Source organism: Onychostoma macrolepis, chromosome 04, assembly GCF_012432095.1.
Source record: "Onychostoma macrolepis isolate SWU-2019 chromosome 04, ASM1243209v1, whole genome shotgun sequence".
NCBI lineage: Eukaryota > Metazoa > Chordata > Actinopteri > Cypriniformes > Cyprinidae > Onychostoma > Onychostoma macrolepis.
Window position 1 is genome coordinate 29,076,404 of NC_081158.1, and position 20,639 is coordinate 29,097,042.

Here is a 20,639-nt window from a genome sequence, read left to right on the forward strand (position 1 = left end):
AACTTCTGGTTGTGTAAACACAATTAATTAAAATCCAGGATGTGAATTGCTAATCCTACTATGGCTAAGGCTTGGCTCATGAATATTAATTAGTTCACGCATAAGTTGCTTGGTAACCTTCCTAGAGGGTCCAGTCAGATCATCTAGTTAAAATTCAGTGAGTCAAGACTTCAGCCTTGTTGGGTTCCTAAATTAACACATGCAAGATGTCAAGACGTTGTGTTATGGTGACTTTGTTAAAAAAAAAAAAAATCCCATTATTTCTTCATTAAAATTACTAATACATGATTCAGAATATGAAACACTAAGTGGAATCAGAACAACAGTCTTTAAATTGATTATAAATCTCTTCCCTAATTTGGTACGTCTGGCATTTGTTCAGCTTGTAACTCTAAAAGCCTAAATTAACCAAACTGTCAGTTCTAACATCATATATTTCTGCATATTCTGCATCTTTTTCTTTGCCTTGTGATGTTTTTTTTTTTTTTTGTAGGTTTTTTGGACTGGGTGCCCAGGAAGATGCAGCGTGTTGGCTGTATGGAGCTATTGAACACTGTCCAGAGGAGAGTTCAGCCCAAACTACATGTATTTGGACACATTCATGAAGGTAATCACATGAAATTATAACTTTCACAATTGTTTAGAAATCATATGCATGAAATACACACAGCTCTGTGATCTCAAACATATTTGTTCAATGCTGCAACGTCAATCTGCCTGTTTTGGGGTTAGCAGGGCAGAGTTTGTCCCATGCTGCTTTGCCTTCTGACAGCTCTATAGCAAAAACTAGATCACACTTCACAGTTTATTTAGCACACACACTCAACATACTTTTAATAAAGGATTCTCATCTTAGTAGGTGATTTGATTGCATTTTACATGTGTGCAAACTTGTGTTTTGTGCTTTGAATGTCTGTGTTTGACTCTGTGCCATGTTTATGTTATGGCACAGAAATGTGCAACAACATCTCTGCACATAGCAAAAATTGCAGGCGTTTGCTTGCTGTAATTTGTCATTTTTGCTGTTTGCAATTTCGTAGCAGATAAAATCTTAAAAGTATTCATCCCTCATACACACTGCATGATTATTTGTACTTACCGTTTCACTTTTAACACCTTAAAACTGATTTTTGACCTCATTAAAGGAACAGTTGAAAATGAAAATTTGCTAAAAATGTATTCACCCTCAAGCCATCCAAAATGTGAGTTTGTTACTTCGTTAGAAGAGATTTAGAGAAATTTAACATTACACCACTTGCTCACCAAATGATCCTCTGCAGAGAATGGGCGCCGTCAGAATCCACAATTAATCCATATGAATCCAGACCATCAATTAACAGCTTGTGACGTGAAAAGCTTTGTGTTTATAAGAAACAAATCCATCATTAAGGTGTTTTAACTTTAAACCGTCGCTTCTGGCAAAAATGCTAGTCCGTAATCCATAATAACACTTTCTCCAGTGAAAAAGTTGTCTTGTCTGAATCAGGAGAGAAATATGCACAGATCAAGCACCGTTTACATGCATATAGAGTGCAAAAGAGTTCTAAACTATTAGGCCTCTGTCTGTGGATTTTGATGTCAGAGGACAACAAGGGATGGACTTTTTCACTGGATTATGGACTCTGGATTATGTTATTTTGCCCATAAGTAACGGTTGAAAGTTAAAACACGCAGCTTTTCTCTTCACAAGACATTAATTGATGGTCTGGAGTCATGTGGATTACTTGTGGATCATTGTGATGTTTTTATCATCTGTTTGAACCATCATTCTGATGGCACCCATTCACTGAAGAAGATTCTTTAATGAGCAAGTGATGAAATGCTAAAGTTCTCCAAATCCATTCCAATGAAGAAACAAACTCATCTACTTGGATGGCCTGAAAATTTTTCATGTTTGGGTGAACTATTCCTTTAATTTCATTTTGTATCGTGTTCACCTTTTAAAAGCATGTCAATGCATTTTCACAAAAACATCACATGCATGACATTTTTTAACTTAACCAGTCGTAATATCTTTGTGTTTGTGTGAGCTAGGTTACGGTATGATGAACGATGGAACCACCACGTTCGTTAATGCCTCAGCGTGCACGGTGAACTTCCAGCCTATGAACCCGCCCATCGTTTTCGACTTGCCCAATCCCAGGAGCTCATGATTGAACTGGGATCCGCCCACTGCCCCCTTCTTTCAATCAGGGTCCCTTTTTGAGCATGTACGGATGCTGCGTAGTGTATATAGAGCGGACGAGAGATGTTAATTTGGATACTCCCAAGGATATTTCCATCCATTTTTGTGACGTGTGACACTCTCAGACACAAAACAGTGGCGTTCTGCCTCACTGACACGGAAGTTTGAACTGCTTTCTGAATTTGACTCTTGCGTTGCACTTGAATCAGCGTGACAATCGCGTGTACTTAAAGTCATGGAAGCCAATCAGTGCTCGAGATGAAGGAAAGCCAAGCTTTCTTCTCATTGGCTGGCACTTATTTAAGGAACTTTGTAACCTTGTAGCCTCAATGGACATCTGACTTGGAAAAAACTTTTTTCTTTTGCTCTGGATCCACTCTTGAAAGTTACAGGATGTGCCCAGAGGAAACACTGCGCTATGGTGCAAACAAGTTTGTTCAGGGTCTTTACCATTTCTATCTTTCTCGCTCTCTCTTTCTCTGGGTCTCAGTTTCTCATCCTACTTTTTCCTATCTGCTCTGTTGTTATATGTTGCTCTTTTGAACTTGGGGCCATGTTGGGTTTCACTGGGAGATGAAATGGGCCCTAAACAGGAATGTAACATTTAAAAAATATTGATGGTGAAAAAGAAATGTTCTCCACATTTTCATGCCTCCTTTATTGTTCGATTTACTGTAAACGTGTAAAATTGTGAGTGTGTTTTCAAGCAAACGGTCCTTTACTAAAGCAGTGCGGACTTTTACAGTAGTTTGAAGTGTTTGTTTAAGGTCAAATATTTAAAAGTTCTTCTAAAGCGCCGCTGTTAACGTCCCTCCTCCGAATATCAAACACTCGCCATGCACGCCAAATGCGCTTTTGCATAACAAGAATATGTTGCACTTTGATCCACATGCTCCCCACTATAATTTATTAACATTCCTCCTGGCGATAATTTATTCCCATGTGTTTTACAGCTCTTCAGCATTAACTGTGTGTGGCATTAGGCCTAATATGACGGTTTTGTTAGATGTGCAGAGGGTTTTCATCTCCTCCATATAAATGGATGAATAAAAATGAACAAATCGAACGAATTATCGCTCTGCGTGTGTGTGTGTGTGTGTGTGTGTGTGCGTCTGTGGGCTCCTGTGTGTACGAACGCGATCAATTGCTCCTCTTTTATAGCCCGAGGAAAAGAACGAATCAGAGCACTGAGAGATCGAAGAGATAAAAAGAAAAATATTGGAAACGCCAACTAGGAAGGATGAGCTGATGTCTGAGAGGTGGATTTCTGTCTCATCTTTCTTTCTTTATTTTTTAAGGGTTTTTCTTGCTGTTTGTACACTTGTTTGCATTCGGTCAGAGGTGCTTCGCACTCTCTTGTGGCTTTCCTCTTTTTTTCTTTCTTCATTCATTCATGCCCGTATGAGGCCTTTTCTTCGAAGACGTTGTCGTCAGGTTTACTGCTGTGTTCCAGTTATTTTTTCCCCAGCATGCTGTTCTGAATTTCCAAACAGATTCTGTGCGTTGTTAATTCAGTGTGTTGTGAAATTTCAATGATAAAGATACAATTTGGGTGATTCTTTTGTTTTTTGTCACTTAATTTCGCCATCTAAAGAGTTATGGTGTTGAATAAATTCTAGCAGAGATTAATTCTCTGTCAAAACTGCTTCTTTTTTTGTTCTGGAAGAGATCATTTACAGGAGAAAAAAGAGTAAATGTCTACACACTAATATCAATGCTTCAATTATCGATAATTATGTTCTTGTCATGGCCAATGCCTTATAAATGGCTAATATTGAAATTATGGACTAGTTTGTATATATAAATTAAAACACTTACAGAAAAATAAATCATTTTAAAAGACACAAGCGAATTTATCACATCATTGTACTGTAGATTATGAAAATTGTATAAAGAATAACTTTACCTTTGCCAACATCTGACACTTACATAATAAAAATGTCAAAATATGAGAGAGGACAATTACGTATACAATATTGACCAATACCGAATGAGCTGTTTACCAATATATTGTGTATGCCTCAACACAAAATTAAAACCTAGGGGTTGTACCGTGTACGCAAAAGATGAAAATATGACATCATGTGACTTCCTGAACAAAGGTAATATGATGATGTCATTGCCTGTTGCAATATAAATAGGGCTTTTCCTGATGATGATCTAGAGCTTAAAACATTGCTGTTTGCAGTGTTCAATTTAGAGCATTAATGTAAATCTAAGAGTCATTTTCAGTTTTCTGGATTGTGTCCAGACTTTTTTCTGCGGTTTCTGCAGATCATTCACACAAATGAAATTTAAACTCCATCAACCTCTTAAATTAAAACTTATCCCACATCATTCTTCTTCAATCTCCCTTTCGCTTCTGGATTTTCTTTCCTCTATCTGCCTTTGAGATGAGTAGATTTCACATTATTACACTCTCACTTTTTAGTCCTAATCAAAGGACTTGGAATTTCATATCAATTATCTGCACGTGGCTAAAACTTAATTTATGTTGGTAAAAATTGTCCTCAGTCTTGTATCACTTCGGCCTTCCTTCTTTCACACCTCTGCACATCCTAATGAAATCCCTCATTCAAATAATTACATGAGTAATCCTGCGGGATGGAAGGTAATTTATTCCAGGCTGGCTTTTACTATGCCATTAAAGACTCTGTTCTCTGTTATCCTTCCCGTCTCTGGCCACTTTTTACCTACATGTTCCCCATTACTCTCCTTTTTCTTAGATCTTTTTTCCCCCTCTTTACATCTACTCATGTGCCATCCACTGCATCCTCTTTAGTACACACCATCAACATCTGTCTCTCTTTCGACTTGTGTGCTTTACACAACAATGTCCTCTACTGTCTGTCTCTGTCTCCCTGCGTCTCTTATAAACTCGCAAATACATCTTCGACGTGTTCTTGTCAGCCGTTTCAAGCTCTTAAAGCTGAACAAAAGGCCTGGTGTAGTGCATTTTAGCGCTGTTAAACATCCCGGGGCGTGCCGTCTAGCTCACGCTGAAAATACTTGATGCCAGTCGAAGGAATACGGGTGGAACAAATGCGTATGCAACTGCCGCTGGAAAAAAAAAAACACAAAACAATTAGCCGCAACAATGCATGCTGATTACTGTCATATGCTGCTTATTTATGAACAATGTTTGTTGTGACAAAGATGTTTAATTTTCATCTTCTTTGAATTACTCGTATCCTGAAGCAGAAGTTGGTTGACTTATTCTATAAAGAAACCTTTTAAAATTTGTAAAACGAATGCTGTTATTTGCTACTGTGTCATCCTTAATGACTAAAGAAATGTCCTCTGGGAAGAATATCTTTTAGACCTGAATAATTTCCCCTACTTATTACAGTTAAGTAGATGCAGGAGAATGCTTTATAGGGGCGTTTATATACTTATTGCATATAGTCGATGTCCACTTTTGGGAGGTCCTAAAGTGTAACATATGCTATGCTCTATATAAAATAATCTATATTAAATATTATTCATTTAAATAAAAAAAATAAGTGTTTATCACATTCACGCCACAGGACTATTTAAATGAACTTGCAATGGTGAAAAACATTAAAAACCTTTATTTAAATATTGAATTACATATTAAATATTTAAAACTATTATTTAAAAATACTGAAAACCTCACAGTGAGGTTACAGTGCCTAAAATATTTTCTTTGTTATTTTACATTAAAATAAATATGAATTCATAATCTAATATTCATGGACATATTATCAACCATATTTATTTACATATTGCTTCAAACAAAGCAGTCTTTCCCTTGAAGTAAGACTGTAGGAGACTATCCGTTGTGTAATGAATATTTATATGTGTATATTTAATATTTAGATCCAGCACTATGCTGGGTCTTGAATGTAATGCACTATGAAGTATGCAGCACCTTTCTGAAGTTATGGATTCCCTTAGTTTCATTACACTTGAATCACACTCTTTCCAAAATTAGAGAGATAACACTCTGCTTCTTTGATCTCAGCTGGATTGCATTCAAAAAAGAAATCTCTGAACATGCTTCTAATGTTTTTATCTATATAAATCTGACCATAACTTTAAGTGTCATTGAGCTTCATGATTTTTTCTTTTGAAAGAATGTAATACATTTATTCAGCAAGGATGCATGAAATTGATCAAAAGTAACAGTGAAGACATTTATAATATTACAAAAGATTTCTATTTAACGAACATCCAGTTCTTTTGAACTTTATATTCATCAAATAATCCTAAAAAACAAAATGATCACCATTTACACAAAAATATTAAGCAGCATAACTGTTTTCAACTGATAATAATGAGAAATTGTCCTTGAGCACCGAATCAGCATATTAGAACCTAACCATCACAGGATAAATTACATTTTAAAATATATTAGAAAACAATTATTTAAATTGTAATATGTGACCCTGGACCACAAAACCAATCTTAAGTCGCTGGGGTATATTTGTAGCAATAGCCAAAAATACATTGTATGGGTCAAAATGATAAATTTTTCTTTTATGCCAAAAATCATTAGGATATTAAGTAAAGATCATGTTCCATGAAGATATTTTGTAAATTTCTTACCGTAAATATATCAAAACTTCATTTTTGATTAGTAACATTCATTGCTAAGAACTTCATTTGGACAACTTTAAAGGCGATTTTCTCAATATTTTGATTTTTTTTGCACCCTCAGATTCCAGATTTTCAAATAGTTGTATCTCGGCCAAATATTGTCCGATCCTAACAAACCATACATCAATGGAAAGCGTATTTATTCAGCTTTCAGATAATGTATAAATCTTAATTTTGAAAAAATGACACTTAAGACTGGTTTTGTGGTCCAGTGTCACATATTATTTCACAACATTGTTGTTTTCACAGACTTTAAAAAATAACATTGCTGACCCTAAACTTTGAACGTTAGTGTATTTTCTTTCTTTTTATTTTTAACTGTAACCTACATGAAGAACTATAAGTCATGAAGTTGATTTATTATTTGCAAGGTCAAGATGCATTGTCCTGGCTGGCTTCATTAACATATGAAACACCATCACCACAAGCACCTCAGGGGGCATTGATATGGACGAAGAACAATAGTAGCCATTTTATTGCATGCAGAATACAAATGGCTAACTCTTGGAATAAATAAGCCTTATTTATCTTTTGTAACTTACAACAGCGTTTAGTCATTTGGTCATAATGCAGAACAATGCTGCACAAATAGGCTAAGAAACGTTAAGATGCCAAATTTAGCTTGGGTTGCCAGGTTTAGCCTCTCCCTCACACTTTTAGCATGGCTTAGGGCGTCAAGTACTTACTCCGTGGGGAGTCACGCAAAACCAGCACACCCCCTCACTCTTTTGTTCTGCGATGGTTCTTTCTCCATGCCAAAAATGACGAAAACTCCCAATTCTGTCATCAGGAAAGTGTCGGAATAGAGCCTCGGGGTGGGAGGTCCCTGCTGAGTTCTTACCCAATCTGGTGCCCGCTCTCTTTTCTTACCAACATACAGGGCATTTGCACCATTATCAACAGACAAGAAACACCATTAAACTAATGCTGTTTTGATGATGTCCAAAGTGTCCTGTACCGAAGCCATCTCTTCACCTCTTGATGTTGGACGTTACCCGTATCAAGGCCTCTGTTTGAGTCTATGGCATTACATATTTTTAGAATGACATTTTCTTCATTATGTTAGGTGGGCACAATGACACAAATCAGAGAATAATGAAGATAGATAGATGAATGTATAATGTTTTCTTGATTACACTGCACCCTGTACTGAATTTTTGCTGATCTGGTCTCCAAAGAAAGTTGTACAAACAATTTTCACTCAGAAAATGCTAGTAAATTTCATAAATAATTACAAAGAAATGGCAAGTAACACATTAAACTTTGAAATTTTGAAGACTGAAATAGTTTTTTTCTTGTTAAAGGTGTGGTATATAATATTGAAAGCTGGCGGTTTAAATGGGTACTGCAGTCCAAGTTCAAAATGTTGCTCAATTGACTCAATGATCAAGTGGGTTGCCAGATTAGCACACAAAAGAGGAACAAGTGCAATTGACAATGGAAGGCAACGAGCCTTACACTGTAAGCTATTGAGTTGATTTATCCATGGTTTAATATGTCTCTGGTCATAGAGACTTTTGGATTAATGCTTTTTAGTTCGGGTGGAATCTATGATCTTTGACCCAGTTTGTTCCCTGGCTTCCATGGCTGCAATTCGCTGTGTTTTCCACCAACTGGCAACCAGGGATGTCAAAATACTATTGGGTAAACTGGCAGTGGGCAGAATCACACAGACCAAAACAAAAAGAGACATTCCGACATGGAACGCATTTTACACTAGAATAACTGGCTATAGCATTGTTTTTCAGAGAAACGTGTTTCCTAAATAACTGCAAATATATTATGGTATTTTTATGATTTATGCACCATAGTCAAAAAAATTACATACAGCATCTTTAAACGTACTCCAAAATTATTATTATTATTTTTTTTTACAACTTCAAACAGTCATTTTTTACAGTCTAGCAAGAACAAAGTGATCTTAAGATGAATAAAAGTCAGTCAGCGTTCATTCCTCTCTTCAAACATTTTTTTTCCACTGACTCACTGTCTCTTTATAATGCTATTGAGAGATTTGACAATGTCTGTAAAATGGGAGACAGTTATTTGGCTTTCTCTCCAAGGTCTCATAGTCTAGGATGAAAAGAATGAATAGATATATCTGAACTATTCAAAAAATGAATCTGAAATGTGAAGTACTATAATCCTTTTACAGGTGCACCGGGGTCCTTGATCTACTAAGTAACAATATGAATTGTTCATAATTGATTCATTTTATTCTGTGCCCTGGACTGCTGAATCACATGCCTCTGGATAGAGAGAAACCAATGACATCATGCCCGTAGGACGAGGTCATAGTAATGATGATTTAGTATGACATTATCCAACATTGATTTTACAATTCATGAATACCTTGAACTTGAACTGCCTAGTAAGTAAGGATTTCATTACACATTCATTATTTACCTTCTAAAACATTATCCGTCTCTCTAAAGTGCAGGCAAATGGACTTACTCCGTGGGGAGTCACGCAAAACCAGCACACCCCTCACTCTTTTGTTCTGCGATGGTTCTTTCTCCATGCCAAAAATGACGAAAACTCCCAATTCTGTCATCAGGAAAGTGTCGGAATAGAGCCTCGGGTGGGAGGTCCCTGCTGAGTTCTTACCCAATCTGGTGCCCGCTCTCTTTTCTTACCAACATACAGGGCATTTGCACCATTATCAACAGACAAGAAACACCATTAAACTAATGCTGTTTTGATGATGTCCAAAGTGTCCTGTGCGAAGCCATCTCTTCACCTCTTGATGTTGGACGTTACCCGTATCAAGGCCTCTGTTTGAGTCTATGGCATTACATATTTTTAGAATGACATTTTCTTCATTATGTTAGGTGGGCACAATGACACAAATCAGAGAATAATGAAGATAGATAGATGAATGTATAATGTTTTCTTGATTACACTGCACCCTGTACTGAATTTTTGCTGATCTGGTCTCCAAAGAAAGTTGTACAAACAATTTTCACTCAGAAAATGCTAGTAAATTTCATAAATAATTACAAAGAAATGGCAAGTAACACATTAAACTTTGAAATTTTGAAGACTGAAATAGTTTTTTTCTTGTTAAAGGTGTGGTATATAATATTGAAAGCTGGCGGTTTAAATGGGTACTGCAGTCCAAGTTCAAAATGTTGCTCAATTGACTCAATGATCAAGTGGGTTGCCAGATTAGCACACAAAAGAGGAACAAGTGCAATTGACAATGGAAGGCAACGAGCCTTACACTGTAAGCTATTGAGTTGATTTATCCATGGTTTAATATGTCTCTGGTCATAGAGACTTTTGGATTAATGCTTTTTAGTTCGGGTGGAATCTATGATCTTTGACCCAGTTTGTTCCTGGCTTCCATGGCTGCAATTCGCTGTGTTTTCCACCAACTGGCAACCAGGGATGTCAAAATACTATTGGGTAAACTGGCAGTGGGCAGAATCACACAGACCAAAACAAAAAGAGACATTCCGACATGGAACGCGTTTTACACTAGAATAACTGGCTATAGCATTGTTTTTCAGAGAAAGCGTGTTTCCTAAATAACTACAAATATATTATGGTATTTTTATGATTTATGCACCATAGTCAAAAAATTACATACAGCATCTTTAAACGTACTCAAAATTATTATTATTATTTTTTTACAACTTCAAACAGTCATTTTTACAGTCTAGCAAGAACAAAGTGATCTTAAGATGAATAAAAGTCAGTCAGCGTTCATTCCTCTCTTCAAACATTTTTTTCCACTGACTCACTGTCTCTTTATAATGCTATTGAGAGATTTGACAATGTCTGTAAAATGGGAGACAGTTATTTGGCTTTCTCTCCAAGGTCTCATAGTCTAGGATGAAAAGAATGAATAGATATATCTGAACTATTCAAAAAATGAATCTGAAATGTGAAGTACTATAATCCTTTTACAGGTGCACCGGGGTCCTTGATCTACTAAGTAACAATATGAATTGTTCATAATTGATTCATTTTATTCTGTGCCCTGGACTGCTGAATCACATGCCTCTGGATAGAGAGAAACCAATGACATCATGCCCGTAGGACGAGGTCATAGTAATGATGATTTAGTATGACATTATCCAACATTGATTTTACAATTCATGAATACCTTGAACTGCCTAGTAAGTAAGGATTTCATTACACATTCATTATTTACCTTCTAAAACATTATCCGTCTCTCTAAAGTGCAGGCAAATGGACTGAATCACAGAATTGGAAGGCAGTGGCCAGGTTTCTCTCCATTTCCTTTCCTGTAGCACAACCACAACTCTATAGAAAGATGTATTCTCAACATCTGGAAGGGTTTGTAATACAGTGAGTGAAAATTCTTCAAAAACATATGCATGGATAATTACTTATTGCCAATATAATTTAATTAGAGCTCGGTAACATAATGAAAATGAACACATAGCTCTTGTTGAAGATTCATCTAAGGTTTATGCTTTCTAATCATAAAGGAGAAGATCTGATCCTATCAATGATGTACTCATTAGATTAAGACAGCTTTGAACATATACACATTTTGAATATATATACAGTGGGTACGGAAAGTATTCAGACCCCCTTAAATTTTTCACTCTTTGTTATATTGCAGCCATTTGCTAAAATCATTTAAGTTCATTTTTTTTTTCCTCATTAATGTACACACAGCACCCCATATTGACAGAAAAACACAGAATTGTTGACATTTTTGCAGATTTATTAAAAAAGAAAAACTGAAATATCTAATACCCAAGTATTCAGACCCTTTGCTCAGTATTTAGTAGAAGCACCCTTTTGATCTAATACAGCCATGAGTCTTTTGGGAAAGATGCAACAAGTTTTTCACACCTGGATTTGGGGATCCTCTGCCATTCCTCCTTGCAGATCCTCTCCAGTTCTGTCAGGTTGGATGGTAAACGTTGGTGGACAGCCATTTTTAGGTCTCTCCAGAGATGCTCAATTGGGTTTAAGTCAGGGCTCTGGCTGGGCCATTCAAGAACAGTCACGGAGTTGTTGTGAAGCCACTCCTTCGTTATTTTAGCTGTGTGCTTAGGGTCATTGTCTTGTTGGAAGGTAAACCTTGGCCCAGTCTGAGGTCCTGAGCACTCTGGAGAAGGTTTTCGTCCAGGATATCCCTGTACTTGGCCGCATTCATCTTTCCCTCGATTGCAACCAGTCGTCCTGTCCCTGCAGCTGAAAAACACCCCACAGCATGATGCTGCCACCACCATGCTTCACTGTTGGGACTGTATTGGACAGGTGATGAGCAGTGCCTGGTTTTCTCCACACATACCGCTTAGAATTAAGGCCAAAAAGTTCTATCTTGGTCTCATCAGACCAGAGAATCTTATTCAGGTGTTTTTTTAGCAAACTCCATGCGGGCTTTCATGTGTCTTGCACTGAGGAGAGGCTTCCGTCGGGCCACTCTGCCATAAAGCCCCGACTGGTGGAGGGCTGCAGTGATGGTTGACTTTCTACAACTTTCTCCCATCTCCCGACTGCATCTCTGGAGCTCAGCCACAGTGATCTTTGGGTTCTTCTTTACCTCTCTCACCAAGGCTCTTCTCCCCCGATAGCTCAGTTTGGCTGGACGGCCAGCTCTAGGAAAGGTTCTGGTCATCCCAAACGTCTTCCATTTAAGGATTATGGAGACCACTGTGCTCTTAGGAACCTTAAGTGCAGCAGAAATTTTTTTGTAACCTTGGCCAGATCTGTGCCTTGCCACAATTCTGTCTCTGAGCTCTTCAGGCAGTTCCTTTGACCTCATGATTCTCATTTGCTCTGACATGCACTGTGAGCTGTAAGGTCTTATATAGACAGGTGTGTGGCTTTCCTAATCAAGTCCAATCAGTATAATCAAACACAGCTGGACTCAAATGAAGGTGTAGAACCATCTCAAGGATGATCAGAAGAAATGGACAGCACCTGAGTTAAATATATGAGTGTCACAGCAAAGGGTCTGAATACTTAGGACCATGTGATATTTCAGTTTTTCTTTTTTAATAAATCTGCAAAAATGTCAACAATTCTGTGTTTTTCTGTCAATATGGGGTGCTGTGTGTACATTAATGAGGAAAAAAAAATGAACTTAAATGATTTTAGCAAATGGCTGCAATATAACAGAGTGAAAAATTTAAGGGGGTCTGAATACTTTCCGTACCCACTGTATATGTATATATATATACACACACACACACACACACACACACACACACACACACAGTCAAACCAAAATTTATTCAGACACATTCAACATTTCTCACATTATCACAGTTCGCTGTAGTTTAGAAAATGGTAATAAAATATGACAAGATCTCAGAGTTAAACTGTCAGAACAAATTTATCTTGATTATGTCAGATAACTTTGATAGAAAGGTATGTAATGAAGTAGGTTGAATAGTTGTCAGCTGTTAAATTTAAGTGCAAAATTAGATAATACCACTTGAATTTAGGTCAGCCAATTACCAAGCAATGCTTGATTTTCTTCAGTCTGCAAAATTTATTCACATTAGCAATTAAATAAAAACACTTAAGCAAAACATGATCAGGTCAAAGTGTCTGAATAATTTTTGATCCCAAATTTTTATCAATTTTACTGGTAGTCCACTGTATGATGAAGTTTTGTGCATGATATGTTACAGTTTATTTTGCTATCCTCACTTACATAAATGAACTATAGTGTCCTGCACCCACTAGTAAAAAGATATCAAAAATTATATCTGGTGTCTGAATAATTTTTGGTTTGACTGTGTATATATGCATGTGGTGTCAGTCAGTTTTTCAAGTCTTTCATCACAATGACATCAAACGTATCTGCATTATTATGTCATGATCATGATGTAATAAATCTGTGGAGAGACTGAGAATCTAACCGCAATGAAAGTACGGTTATGGAGTCGTTTGCATACTGAGAAGTGCTACTATAGGCGTACTGATGACAGAATATGAAGGAAAGCAGACAGATCTTGGACATGTCAAGCCATCTGTTCTGAGATTCTGAAATGAGATATTGATGTAACAGGTTTGATACACGCTCAGGGAAAACTTATTGTATCGAATCCGAATGAGTCTATTTGACATTTACACTTTATCTTCGTACTTCATCCGTTGCTCTTCTAAACATGTACGCACATGTATTTTTTTAGACGCAATATATATTCCTGTCGTGCCATAGGATTGGCTAATGTTATTGTGTAGATGTTTGCGCTGGTGCCAGGTTTGAATTCCAGCAGGTGCTGTGCATTAGTTTCCTTGGTGACAAACTTCAAACTGTCTTACAAGTCTCGTTCAGATTCTCTGTCCGTGAAGTGGAAAGCAGTGAAGATGGTCTGCCAAAATCCATCACATTCTCCAACATGTAATCCATCATCAGATTAGCATGCAGAGAGATTGACAAAATGCATGACTCTAAACACGTTCTGGTTGGACTGATTTGTGTGTGTGCGCGCGCGCTGGGTTTTGGTCTGGTTTGGTTCTCCTCCACTTTGAATAAGAGATCTGATCTCCCACCATCACCAGACACAGCTTCCAGTTGCACAGATGAACATTAATATGAATATTTGCGTGGAAGACACATTTCTTTGCGTGTTTTTATGACTCTGCATATCAAAGATATCTTCAGCTCTGTGTCAAGAATGTTACGCTAAATTCCATGGTGATTTTAATAGGCTGATAAGTCCTGTTTTAAAAGATGAAAGAAATATCCATTTTAGATATGAAACTTGGAACGATCCCAAAAATGGTAAGATTATTTTCCTCATTAAGATCGTTGGTTATCATCTGGTTTTGTTTCAGGACCCAGATTTTACATTCAACATCAAATACCAAAACTGAATCAATTTCTGTCTGTCTGTCTGTCTATGTTGTTTATTCTATCTATTTATTGATTGTTCATTCGTTCATTCTGTCTATCTAGTGATTGTTTTTTGCTCTGTCCATCTATCGATCGTTCTGTCGTTCCACCTGTCACTGCACAAAATGTTCAGCACCAACCCAGTTTGTTTGTATTTTATTTTACAAGCAAATGTTATGTTTTTGTTTCTGTTTTTCAGTGATGAGGGCATGTCAGAACAGACCTGACTCTCATTTTTGGATCACGACCCATCGTTGTAGTATTTTTTGTTAACTGAAAGCTTGAAAGGGCCTTTAATGAATCGCTCCAAGAATTCATGTTTGTTAGTCAGTACTGTAGCCCACGCAGAGTAATGCCTACAGTGATTCCTCTGAATATATTATCTCTGAATATCTCACATATTACATTTAAAATATAACCAATATTTACTTTGCGTATTGCTGTAATTGGTTTGTTTACAAAGCGAGAGCAGCAAATTTAAGGATGCACTTCTAAAGGGGAGTTCTGTTTGTGTTTGGCTTTTGAATACAACAGATGATATAAAAACTAGTACTGCTGCCCACTTTACATTTAATTACCTTGCTTCACTTTTCCAATCTGGAAAACAAAAAAACAAGTGCTGTGAACATAGAGAACTTTTTGGCTGGCTTCCTTTTAATAGGGTTTTTAGAGGATACAAATTAAAACGATGTCCTGCTGCTTGCAGGCAGCCTCCAAAGAATATAATTAGCTGGAACATCTAGAAATCAAAATTATTCAGTGTTTCTGTTCTTTTGTTTGCTCTAATGAGATACGAAGAACATGTAAGCTATATTTGTGCAGCGAATAATTTCTCCAATGACTCATGAAGCAAGAAATGGGATGCTTTTCAGGATGTGTGTGCGCTCTCCAGAGAGCCTCGCACATTATAGAGGCAAAATGAGTGCCCTGAATGTTGATATTAGACTATTCACACCTGCATAGCTCTGCAGGAAGACAGAATTGGGAGGTTTAGCTACCTCTGAATCCCAGTGCACAAGATAGACAGCTTTTTTCCCCTTCTCTCCTGATCCTGCAGTTAACCTTATGCATATATAATATACTATTGTGTACTTTCATCCAAACTGCATCCGATTGGGTGTTGCATATTATGCAGCATTAATTTTGCTCTTTGCTTTTTCTGTGGAAGTTGCTTTGGCGTGTTTGTTGTTGGATTTTGGTCAGCATCGCTTTCCAAATTTATCTTTTGACAAATGTGCAACAGTATTAAAAAAATGGCTGAAAAGGAAACACATTTACTGCCATTTATGCTTCACATTAAAAGATCTGTCAATAGAACAAGACAAAATACATTTTTGGAGATCGTTTGAATGAAGAACATTTTTCAAAATATCTGTTTTTTGTTTTCCGCAGAAGAAAAAGTCATACTGGTTTGGATTGACTTGTGGTTAAGTGAATGATGACATAATCCTTTTTTTTTTTTTTTCTTTAATGCCTTTTGGCAGTTTTGCTTTTTATGTAAATGCATAATGGTATTTAGATATTTCTACTGAAAAAAAGTAAAGATGAGTTTTTATTTATTTTGCAGTGCAGAGATGTCCAGAAATTTCACAAATGGTGAAATGCTGCTTAAGCCAATAATGTACTACTTTAGAAATCAAAATTATCCATTAGCCACACGTTACCTTGGAGATGCGTTTATGATTTCTCAGAGACGCTGAACACAGCCTATAAAAGCTAATAACAGGGGCCCAAATCCAGACGTTTTCTGTCCTGTATTAATGCACTTAAAAAGAAAAAAATCTGCCAATAAATCCAAGCATATAAAGCTCTTTGAAGAATTTAAGTTCCATTAATGTACCTTCCTGTGGTTCAGAGACACTTTCAGGTGGTGATTGTCTGGAGAACAAACCTCTTCGAAGGACCCCACCCTCCATTTTTGTGTCATTGAGCATCTTGCAGAGTGACTTCATCAGTACGTGAAGGAAAACATCACCCACTGACACTTATTGGTGAGCATTTTGTTGATGTAAGTACATAAATTGAGGTTGTTTGTAGATTTTTTTTTTTTCATTGAGAGTGGGTAGAGAGATTGACTGAAGTTGTATATGTACCTAACTAGCACAGCATGACCAATTAAATGGATATTTCACCCAAAAATTAAAATTTTGTTGTTTACTTACCCTCAAGTTTTTCCAACCGGTATGAGTTTTCATTTCTTCTGCCGAACACAAAAGAATGTATTTTGAAGAAAGTGGTTTACTAAACAGTTTCTGTTCCCCATTGACTGACCATTCATGATGGAATCAATTTTCTTCCACTATGGAAGTCAATGGGGACCATCAACTGTTGGAAACTCAAACAAGTTAGGAACAACTTGAGGGCGAGTAAATGATGACAGAATTTTCATTTTTGGGCGAACTTTCCCTTTGAATAAGACAAAAAAACATGCTGATTCACCTGTTTTCAAGCTTCTATACTTTCATTCTGAAGAAGTCACAATAGGTAGTTTTTGTCAAGCTGGTAAACCAGCAAAACCAAGCCATTCATAAAATCTGGTCAAGCAGCACATCTTTGCTGATTTTCTGGCTTGACCATTACCAAACCAGCATAAAGCACATCACATGACTTCATGTTGACAATTGCAATTTTAATCTTTGCGGCTTTATTTTTCAGAATTGCTCTCAAAATGATTTTATATCTCACAATGTGACCTTTTATATGTGGCGTTGTGACTTTATTTTGAACTTCATGCTGGTATATGATGGCCTTGGAGAAGGAAGTGATATCAAACACAATCTATATAATATTTTATATAGAAAAATAATGCCAAAAATGGGCTGATGCCTACTAAATGTCCTGAAGACCACCTGTGTTGAAATCTCTCTTTGTCTCTGATGACCTCTGTGTCTGTATCTGTATGATGAATAAGCACAGCTCTCTGTCTTTAACTCATAACTATGCAGATCTCTCATGCACCACTGTTAGGAACGGCTTGTAAATTTTACACACACACACACACACACACACACAGAGGCAGGAGTATCAGGAATCGGAGCACGTCTTAGCGCCCTGCGCTGTTCTCCCCAGCGTTTGCATGCGGCTCTGTCTGACTCTAGACCTGCTGCCGAAGTTCATTACGATCTGCTGTAACACCAAACCGCTGTTTGATCTGCAGCTCACTGGCTTTATTATTAAGACAAGACACTTTCTCCCCCTCTTTCCTTTACAGACCATAAAGACAGAAGGAGCGCCTGCCCGCGATAGAGGACTGGCTCTGAAAAAGGCGGTGCATGCGTTTTAAAACATTTTTGATTATTTCATAAAAGAGAGGAAACATCAAACCGTTGAATAAATATTTGAGGTGCTTTGGAGAAAGGGGTTGTGGATTTCCGTTAGGATTTGTGCTTTTGAGACAGAGAGATTAAAGATTAGGAGAAAGACTCTGAGTCGACGTACCGCCAACAACAGACAAACAGATGTCGTAGATTTATCATTTTATCTTTTTAGATGCTTTAGTTTTCAGTGAAATGGCTTCTAGTCATGTTTTGCAGCAAATTTGACCTCTAAATGTCACTCATGCAAGAAGATGGAAAGTCTCATGTTGTTTGTGTGGCATAGGAATTTGATAAGATCTCACCTACCCTCATCGAATCACTCATCAGATTCTCACTGTACTCACCCAGTAAAAAAAAATAATTTTGACTTTTTCTTGTATTTTAATTGTGACTTTATATCTCACATACCTTTACAGTATGTCTTATAATTGTGAAGTTTGTCTAGCAATGCAACTTTAATTATTATGTTTCACAATTACCTTTTTTTACTCTGTATTCAAATCTTTCACTCCCATCCAAACAAGGTACATTTCAGCCTAATAGGAAAATCTGACGTTTTAGCTTTTTTTTTCTTTTGTGTCACAAAAATTTTGTAAGATCTCTGATCTACTCTCATATGGTAATTTTGACTGTTTCTAGTAACTAGTTATCACAATTGCTTGTTTTCACAATTACAGCATTTATATTTTACATGGTGAATTTTTCTATTAATTGCAGTGTCACAATGTCCTTTTCTCATAATTGCAACTTTATTTTGAAATAATTGTGACTTTCAATGTTTCAATAGCATGATTGTGATTTTGTTTATTTTAATTAGTCGGTCAGTAAAGTGCATTTGATGGATTGCACTGTAGTTTAACACGCAAACTTCACTAACAGCTGCACTAACATGTTATGTGGTGAATTTATTAGGTGACCTCAACCTCAGAATTAAGGGGCATTCACACTGACAGCAGTTACATTGCAAGAGGTTGCCAGTTCACATTTCTTTTGGTTGCCGGTAAATGTTCTTATTCGACTATAGCGTCCGGTTATATCAGGTGACTCCAACTCTGATTGATAATGAATGACTTTCAGTTGCTTTCTTGTAAATTGCTGGCCCATTACATCAAAAACATTCCCCAAACATATTCAAAAGGTGCATTAGAGAGCATAGGGTCAACTGTCCACTGGTGGTTCATGGGGAAAAAAAGAATTTTGTTTAACTAGATTGTGTGCCTTCCACATAAACTAAAACCATCAAAGGCCAGCGGTGTTCTCCACATGTCACCGCGGGATGTGACGCGAGGCTCCATAAACCACATAACATATTCACCAGCAGACGTCTGAGTTCAGCGAGCGTGAATTTATATTTCAGCTTCTAATCAGCATTTACCTCCTCTAATTATCCTCTATTAATTTCTCCTTTGATAATGCACTGATGTGTACGTGTGTATACAGGCAAACGCTCATATGGACAGTGTGTGTATACGAGTGTATGTTTGTGTTGCGCTACGGCCCACCTGGGATTTCACATCAGGGTTGGAGAGTCAGTGCACTGCAGTAAAGGCAATGACCCAATTAACAACAAAGTCACATCACCGGGTGGCCAAACAAGCTGCTTCAGCAAGGAACAAAAGGAGGAGGAGAGACGTCCCACTTCCGTTTGAGGGGGGATAAAGCGATGTCCGTGCGCGTTTCCATGGTGAACACCCCCACTCGCCGTGCGTTTTGCGTGTGCTACCTTTGCAGGCATTAGTCATAATTAACAAGGCTACTCGGGAGATTATTTCTGGGCAAACATTTTAATTAAAATTGTTCCCTCTGTTGCGCGCATGCCATCTCTTCACTTAGTGCCAATTTCCACTCCTCTGTCCTCTAAAAGCAGGGACCACGGCGAGGGGGGGCCCCAGATGGTGGCTAACGGCGGGAATGGAGTGATCGAGTGGGGTAAAAAAAAAAAAAAGGAAATGAATAAACAGTGTGTTTGTTCTAATGAGATTCTCTCGTGGCCCACACAATCAACTCAATTGCCCTCGGACAACTCTGAGTTCCCTGAAGCCATGTTTGACACCCTCCCCTGAACAGTGTTTGCGGAGTTTGAGTGAACACCTGAAGACATTGCATTTAGACTTTATGACATCCTGTAGTTGAGGAAAGGGAAAGGCAGAATAAAGAATTGCATTCAAGAAGATAAATACTCTAAATAATAATAATTTTTAAATAATTAATACTTTACATTTAATCATTCAGGAACATTATAAGCTGTTTATCAAAAGGTGCATCAATATTCTTAGTACCCAAAGCGAAGTTTAAGTGTAAGATGGATTAGTACACATAAAAGTCACTTATTTCTTTTTAAATTATGGTTTTTCTGAAACGTTTTCTGAGCACTTTCAGGAAAAGGAAACCGTTTCTGTCATTACTTTTACCTTGTGTTTTGCTGTTTAAGAGTGCATGTGCAAAAACAGACCATTATGATTGTTTAGAAGCAAACAAAACAATTTGCAACCTACAACCTGAATTCCGAAAATGTTGGGACGATTTTTAAATTTGAATAAAATGAAAACTAAAAGACTTTCAAATCACATGAGCCAATATTTTATTCACAATAGAACATAGATAACATAACAAATGTTTAAACTGAGAAATTAAAAAATTTTATGCACAAAATGAGCTCATTTCAAATTTGATGCCTGCT

General features: G+C 37.1%; 1 protein-coding gene across 4 annotated transcripts in view; it reads left to right on the forward strand.

Moving 5' to 3' along the window:
* The window catches only part of mpped1 (metallophosphoesterase domain containing 1), a 63,332-nt gene that overhangs the window by 37,609 nt on the left and 5,084 nt on the right, over window positions 1–20,639 (forward strand). For 2 of the 4 annotated variants that reach the window (XM_058773114.1, XM_058773113.1), the window contains exons 7-8: window positions 494–607; window positions 2,035–4,043. In XM_058773114.1, the coding sequence (XP_058629097.1) occupies window positions 494–607; window positions 2,035–2,153 (233 nt within the window). In that variant the 3' untranslated portion in view covers window positions 2,154–4,043. Of the gene's footprint in view, window positions 1–493; window positions 608–2,034; window positions 4,044–16,497; window positions 16,651–20,639 lie in introns of those variants that run through there. The other 2 variants (XM_058773116.1, XM_058773115.1) reach the window with 2 other exon arrangements.